General features: G+C 39.4%; 1 protein-coding gene across 1 annotated transcript; it reads left to right on the forward strand.

Annotated features, from left to right (window-relative positions):
- The first annotated feature begins 6,362 nt into the window (after positions 1-6,362).
- LOC123267940 lies at positions 6,363-7,653 on the forward strand. The gene is made up of 4 exons (XM_044732827.1): positions 6,363-6,673; positions 6,754-6,930; positions 7,048-7,517; positions 7,592-7,653. Exons 1-4 carry the CDS (start codon positions 6,441-6,443, stop codon positions 7,651-7,653), a joined length of 942 nt encoding a protein of 313 aa, XP_044588762.1. The 5' UTR covers positions 6,363-6,440.
- The last annotated feature ends 274 nt before the right edge of the window (positions 7,654-7,927 follow it).

Raw genomic sequence — 7,927 nt, forward strand, 5'->3', positions numbered from 1 at the left:
ACTACGGCTACGTCGTCCGCGTACGCAACCAGTTTGACATTTCTTGGTAGTTTCAGTCTCAGCAATCCGTTGTACATGACATTCCGGAGAAGTGGACCGAGAACAGAACCCTGCGGTACACCTCCAGTAACATCATACTCCTTTGGGCCATTCTTCGTGTCATATCGCCGGACTCTATCTGTGAAGTAGCTAGCGACTATCCTTCGTAGGTATCCTGGTACGTTTATCTCTTGAAGGGCTTGCATGATGCAATCCCAGTTGGCGGAGTTGAAGGCATTTTTTATGTCTAAAGTTGCCACCAGGCAATATTTCTTCGTTCCCCCCTTCCATCTGGTACCGGCGATTGCGTCTTTGGCTATACCGACAACCAGGTTGATCGCGTCCAGGGTTGATCGTCCTTTCCGAAATCCGTACTGATTGTTTGCTAAGAGTGGATCGACAACTGCTTCTATCCTTTGGTGGATTATACGTTCTAGTATCTTACCGGCTGTATCTGATGAGTCTTAGCTGAGGAAAGGCGGAACCTTTAGCAACGAAAGAGGACAACCACACTAAGTGCCGGCAGTATCCAGCATGCAGAGTGGACGATAAGATGACCACCGGTTCTTTCAGTGGCTTTTTCCCATTAGGAAGTAGTACCAGCCGTTGTTGTTTCCACTTCCGAGGAAAAATCCCTTCCTTCAAGCAGATGTTGTAGACGTCGAGGAATAACGCTGGCGCTGCTTTAATATATGTTTTCAAGGCAATATTAGGGATTCCGTCCAATCCCGGTGCTTTATTATTCCCGACGCGGTTACAAGCTTCTATCAGTTCTTCTTTCGTGACAGGTGGAATATCATTCAGTTCGTCCTGTGTCAACAGATAGTTGAAAACGCGCTGTCGTGGAAACAGCGCAGTCACGATCTTCTGTAAGAGTTGAGGACACGTAGGAGACGGCATTGGCTGATATTTCGGGTGTGCCATGACTACCTTGGAAGGTCTACCCCACAAGTCTTTGTCCACATCGTTGATTAGCTCTTTCCAGCAGTTCTTCTTGCTATCCTTGATGGCTTCGCTGAAATGTCGACGAGCTTTCTTGTATTCTGCGACTAGTTCCGCTGAGTCAGGCCGCCGATAACCACGCTGAGATATTCTTCTTTTCTTGAGACACTCTTTCCGTAGGAAGCTGATGTGTTCGTTCCACCAGTGCACCGAAGGTCTTTGGTTCATGCCCCGTTTACGGGGCATGCAGGTGTCGCAAGCCTGGGATACTCTCTTCATCAAGTCCTTGGTCATTTCTTCTGCAGATCCAGTAGTAAGCGGTTCAATATTTAAGGCAGCTGCTAGAGCACCTGGGTAAAAGGATTTCACCTTCCACCCAACGATGTCAAGTTTCTTAGCCGGTCTTCTAGGATTCTGGTCCTTTGATACTTCCCAGAGAATCGCATTGTGATCGCTGGCCGTGTAGATCTTTATCACCTTCCAGTCGTAGTTTCCTCTGATGAGGCTTCTGCTGACAAAAGTAAGATCCACAATATAACTTGCGTCTCCTTTAGTGTACGTCGGCGCATCGCCGCTGTTTAACAATACTACATCTAACGTAGAAAAAGCTTCCAATAGTTCTTTACCTCGAGCGTTGGTGTGTTTACTGCCCCATTCCACTACCCAGGCGTTGAAGTCTCCAGCTATTGTCACTGGGTAGTACTGCTTCGCGTCCTCCGTCAGTCGATCCAGAAAGTCCATGAATTCAATAATAGTGAGGCTAGGTGGTGCATAGCAGCTGTAAAAGCGGATGCCATCTACCGATGCTGCAACAAAGCCGGCGCTGCCATTGTTAACGATACTCTGGAAAGGGAGCTTGTGACAGGACCATATGACAGCTTTTGTGGTGCAGTCAGTTTCCCATGGTTGGCCGCCGAGGTGTTTATACGGTTCCGATATAAGCACAAGGTCAAGCTTCTGTTCACGTACTGTCTGCATGAGCAAATCATGTGCTGCCTTACAGTGGTTGATGTTTAGCTGCAGTATTTTCATTTTCGTTTATGAGTTATCTTCTTGAGTGCCTCTTGGTATACTGGGCATCTGCTTGTGCCGGCATGATGGACGTTATTCTCTGTACCGGGTTGATCCGCACACATTGCGCATTTAGCAGGCTTATTACATTCGGCGATTTTGTGTCCCTCTTCTCCACATTTAATGCAAATTTTTGAGCGGTCAACTTTACTTGTGCACTGAACCGCACGGTGTCCAAAATGCCAGCATTTATAACATCGGACTGGTCTTAGTACTGTTCTAATACGACAATTGGTCCAGCCGATCCTAATCTTGCCGTGTTTTCCTACCACTTTCTGCGCTACCGTTGCTGCCAGAGTCACCGACGCAATTTGTGTTCTGCTACGTAAGACCTTACGAATTTTAATGGCCTTTACTGTTATACCACAATCGTTTCCAGCTGCCTCTTGTAAAGCTGTTAGAATGTCATCTTTAGTTGTAGTATTGTCAATATCACGAATTTCCAGGTCTTCTTCAGGTCCTGTACTAATGACATTTGCATCCTCTTTAAGTATTCCCGCGATAGTCTTCTGCAGGTCTTTACCTCTATCACTACTGCCTTTCGACAGCGTGATGAGAATGTTCCCTGTCGCGGTCCTGCGTATCTTCTCGACTGTGTTGCGGACCTGATCCGGGCGAACGTCCGCCTTGATCCGTGTAAGTATTTCATAATACTTATCTTTGTTCGCTGGACAGATAATAAGTGCCTCCGGTCTCGTTGCTGTTCTTCTTGGCTTCTGGTTCGGCTTCGGTGGAGGCACCAGAGGTTTTTTTGGGGGCAGTTTCTTGCGCTCCTTCTTCTTGTCCTTTCTAAACTGCACCTTTTTCCAGCCTGGCTTCTTGTTCTGTTCACCAGAGTCTTGTGGAAGATCCTTAACCACTTCCTGCTTCTTGATGGGATGACCAGGTCCAAGGTCTTTCAGCTTCTTGGGAGTATGAAAAGCTCCGCCTTCGGGAGAACGAATTTTTCTTTTCAACTTCCTCAGGTTGCGGCCGTCTTGGTCAAAGGATTCAGTCTCTGCCGTTGTGATAGTTTCACTTTCTTCTTCAGTGACTGATTCTCCGTCACCTTCGGCTCCAGTGTCCATCGCTTCTTCAACAACCACTTGACTGTTTCTCTCCGATGTAGCACAAGGGGTGCGGTGTAATGATGAGCGCCATTCTTCGTCCAGTTTTTTGAAACGTTGAAGTGCGTTTGCTACACTAGTCGTCTTGTTTTTTGTCTCCTTGTGGATGTTGACCTTTGACTGAACAAAAACATTTTACTCGCTGGTCTGTTTCTCTAGGCGTTCCAACGCTTGTGACCGCTTCATTTCAGCGCTCGTTTCAATCGCTGCTTGTTGGGCATGTAGCCCGTTTTCACTCTTGTTTATTTCCTGTGGGTTACTCATACTTTTTTGATTTACCAGCGCATCGTACGGAGTGGAGCAGGTTGTCATAACTAGGAACGGGTGTACCCTCGGAGATAGTACTCCTACCCCAGTTACCTGGGGCCTAGCTGACACTTAGCCAGTCCCGGAATACACGGACGGATTAGACTCGCTCGGGGCGGTGAAGATTCCGATCTCTAGCACTCACTGCGTACTCCCTGATCAAGGCCCGAGGTGGCTGGCTCCTGATCTACTGCTGTAACTTACACGTCGGCAGAGCAAGCTCACATCAGCCGTGGCCTGCGTCGTCGGAAACTATGACACAGGTTCCGGACACTCCCAGTGGGTTACAACAGAGAACGATCTTCTTCTTGCTAGGTCAGTTAGTGTGAGGAACCCATTAAGGGGAGTTTTGTCCACGGGAGCGTATTTTATTTAGCTCCTACCCTCTGTACCTTGTCAACTAAGAGACTCAGTGTCATCCAAGGACAGCAAGCGTTCTCCCATCCACTCGGGGAGACGCGCCCGGTAGCAGTATCTCTTCTGCCCCGAGTGTGTGTATGTGTGTGTGTGTATGTAAGTATGTAAACTTCTCATAACTTTTGAATGGTTTGACCGATTCGATCGCAGTTGACACCATTCGAAAGGGCTTGTCAAAACTTAGATTTTGGATACAATTTAGATCGATTTCGAAACGATAGATTTCGAAAAATCTCAAAAAAACTGTAAAAAAAATTTTTTTCCAAAGTGGTTTTTTTTGGAATAACTTTCGGACGGCTTTATCGATCAACTCTCAAAACTAATCAGCTCTTGACTTTAAAAAATCACGCCAATCGCCGCCAATCCGGTCAAAATCGGTTGATTTGTTCGAGAGATATCATGCAGGAAAGAAAACCTAAAAAAGTGTTTTTTTCGGAATTACTTCAAAGTTTCTAGTTAGATCAATTTAAACTCAGAAATTTTTTATAAGGCATGAAAAACTGCGTCGAATGCTACCAGCCGCGTGAAAATCGGTTCATTCATTCAAAAGTTATTGCGGTTTGAAAACTCAAAAAATAGTGTTTTATCAACCTTCTATCAAACTTTTGAGCTTGAAGAGCTCAAAAGCATATAAAAGTTATCTTTTTGAGTTCGGAGAGCTTAAAACAACATATAAATTGTATTTTTGAGCTCGAAAAGCTCGTAAATGCAATTTTGAGTGCCCAGGTATGGAATTAGCGGGAAGTTGCAGGGATGGCCTTCAGGGTCAACCGTTTTCCTAATTATTTTTTTTTAATTCCAAACTATTACTGCCCGACAAAAAAATGATCAAATCAGATCAAATTCATCAGATCTGAGCAGATCTGCATTTTGGCCAGATCTGTCCATATCAAATCTAATCTGTTCAGATCTGGTTCGATTGAAACAGAATCAATTTATAAAAAAGTTTATAGAATAAAAATAATAGTAAAATTTATTTCATTTCTACTTGCAAATTAGAAATGATGTATTTTATATCAATTTTCCATGATTTAAAGTCGAATATCCCGCATGGAAAAATATATATGCGAAAAATATATGCGAATATATATTTTTTTTGCGCTAAATAAATGTCTGTTTCTATGTTCACATATATGTCCGCATATATGTTCACATATATGGCGCATATCAATGCAATATATATGTCTAGAGATACACAGAAATAAATTTAACTTGAATCGAGAAAATAATTTTGAAGAATTTCACTTTCTTGATTTGAGTAAAAAAATTCTTAAACTAAGAAATTTTTTATTTCAGTATAAAAGCTTACGTATATGTCTACATAAATTTTAGCATATATCTCTGCATATGGGTCATTCCACCAAATAAGAACATTTTTACGCGGCGACCCTCGCAGATTATGTTTAAAATTTATGGAGATGTTCTCTATCATAAGACGAAAATTCCCTGAGAGTTTGAGCTCTTAATACGCAGCGGTCTTGAAGTTATGATTTTTTGAAATTTTGGAAAAAATTTTTTTTCAACTTTTTCGTCAATTTTTCTGATATGAAAAACATTTTTTAACAAAATCGACAAACATTCTATTTTGTAGGAAAAATTCTCAGCTTTTGAATGAAAATATTTATTTTTTTATAAACTTATCAGAAGACCCTTAAAGATCGAATTAAAGTGAAAAAATTAATTTTTTTCGGTGTGCAGCCCAAAATTCTTAAAATTTGAATTTTTTTTCTGAAAGCTGAGAGTTTTTTACACAAAATATAGCGTTTTGCCGATGTGCATATTTTTTGTTTCGTCGCAATTAAATTAAATGCAAATTCATTATAATTAAAATACTTTTATTTTTGAACTTTTTTGAGATGTGGACACAGTTTTAATGAAATCATAACCAATTTCATCTTTTAAAGGCACAAAAGTGTGTAATGACTGTGTCTGTACCTTTCACCGTTTTCGATTGAAAATATCGTACGTCTAACACATTTTTTTTTATTAAATAATCGTCATTAGCTATAAAAGTAAAGTCAACGCTTGTAAAATTTTTAGTTCCCCAGGAAAACAAATCTTGTGGTTTCAGTATATGCTCTTTATTGTTCATTTGTAATGAAGCTCTAGCAGCATATCGTTTTAATGAACCCGCAAGACCGTCGCATGGTCCTTTGCCATGGGCAGTTGCAAAAAAATGCCACTCAGTGTTGATTTCGAAGTCAACATAATGATAACATAAGTTTGTAAATGCTTTCTTGTTTTTGAATTATTGTGGAGCTCCATCAGAGAAGTAAAAAATCGTATTGATGACAGCAAACTTCTTTTTAAGAAAGGCAATCAATTGCTCTTGAAATAAATAAATTAAAACTGTGTCGTGCTTAAGACAATCTGAAATACCAACAAAGCTCAAATACTTAATAGTATCATTTTCGTTATAATAAATCACCATTGGAAATATATTTCTTTTAGATAAAGAAAATTTTAGAAACGAAACTTTTAGATAAAAAAGGAGTTAAAGATTTAAGAAAATTTCCCGACGAAGATCGTTGGAAATTTCCTGACTTAGATGACACTTCAATGTTATGTGTGCGTTGTCGATTCCGTGTCAAAGAATATATTCCGCCGGCATCAGAGGAAGAGGAAATTATTTCAAGTCAAATTAGTGTTGAAAGTCTGAGTATATCAGCTGAAATTTGTACTCAAGGAAGCAGTTTATCTCGAACTGTCAGTAATTTTAGCGACAATCTATGTGATTACAATGATCATTCTTTAGAGCGATTTTTGAGAATTCCTCTTTTTGAAAAAGACAGGTAAAAATTTTCTATTGATTAAGTTTTTCATTTACTGAGTGAAAACTTACTTAATTATTTTTCTATGCGTTTAATTTAAGGTTATATTCTGAAAAAAATTATGGAGTAAAAAAACTTGATGCGAGCTATGCTGCCCTAGAGAATAAGTTCCAATCACAATTTAGAATAGTACCTGAATCTACCTACAGAAAAATTAATCAAGATCATTGTTCCATGATAGCTAAAGTGAAGAAATTATATAACGCTGAAAGTGACAAGTAAATTTTTTTAACAATCGATCATTTTAAAATATCTTCATTTTTTCATATTAATACGATCGATCGTTTGCTTTACAGATCAATAAAAAAGAAACTGCTTTCAATTTTACCCGACAGTTGGGAAGTCAGTCGTATAGCATCTGAATTTAACTGTTCTCGAAAAATGGTACTGAATCTTAAAAATGATATCAGTGTATCTGAGAATGTTGATTTAGACTCTGGTGAAGTGACTACTAATACTTTGAATCCCACAAAAGTTCCAGGCAATCAGCCGCTTAAGTTAGATGTCAAAAAACTTGTCATTGATTTTTATGAAAGCGAAGAAAACTCAAAACAATCAGCGGGCATGAAAGATTTTAAATCTGTGAAGGATTGTGATGGAAATCGAACTAGGGTACAAAAAAAGTTGATTCTTTGTAATTTAAAAGAATTTTACCAAAGCTTCAAAGCGCAATATAATTCAGTGGCAATCGGATTTTCTAAATTCGCTAGTTTGAGGCCTACTTATTGTATTCTTGCTGGAAGTAGTGGTACACATGTCGTATGTGTTTGTACTATTCATCAAAATGTAAAATTGATGTTAGAAGGTACTTGTGTATTTGACATTCTCTATAATTGTACTAAAACTAGTTATTAATCTTATTACATTTATTCCATTTAGGATGTAATTTTCCAAAATTTGCGAAAAACACCGATTGGGTTGTAGAATCTCAGCCAATTTGAATAAATTTATTAAATAAATTAGTTTGTAACAATCCAAAAGAATCGTGCTTTTCCAGAATGTGCAATAGTTGTGCAAATAATGAAGAAATCGCTGATTATTTTCGTGTGTCGTTTAATGAATCTGATGTTAATGAAATCCAATATAAAATGTGGACATCAACAGACCGTTGTACTATTGTGAATGTTACTTCAGATTCTGAAGACTTCATCGAGACTTTAGTGACGCAACTTGATAAGCTTTTGAAACATGATTTTATTGCGAAAACACAAAGTC

This window comes from Cotesia glomerata, linkage group LG6 (genome assembly GCF_020080835.1).
Source record: "Cotesia glomerata isolate CgM1 linkage group LG6, MPM_Cglom_v2.3, whole genome shotgun sequence".
Taxonomy (NCBI): domain Eukaryota; kingdom Metazoa; phylum Arthropoda; class Insecta; order Hymenoptera; family Braconidae; genus Cotesia; species Cotesia glomerata.

Bases quoted from the DNA above. Each gene is read 5' to 3' on its own strand.
- LOC123267940 (XM_044732827.1), top strand. From the start codon at position 6,441: ATGTTATGTGTGCGTTGTCGATTCCGTGTCAAAGAATATATTCCGCCG. The intron at 6,674-6,753 runs GTAAAAATTTTC...GTTTAATTTAAG, and splicing joins CCTCTTTTTGAAAAAGACAG to GTTATATTCTGAAAAAAATT. The intron at 6,931-7,047 runs GTAAATTTTTTT...TTTACCCGACAG, and splicing joins TATAACGCTGAAAGTGACAA to TTGGGAAGTCAGTCGTATAG.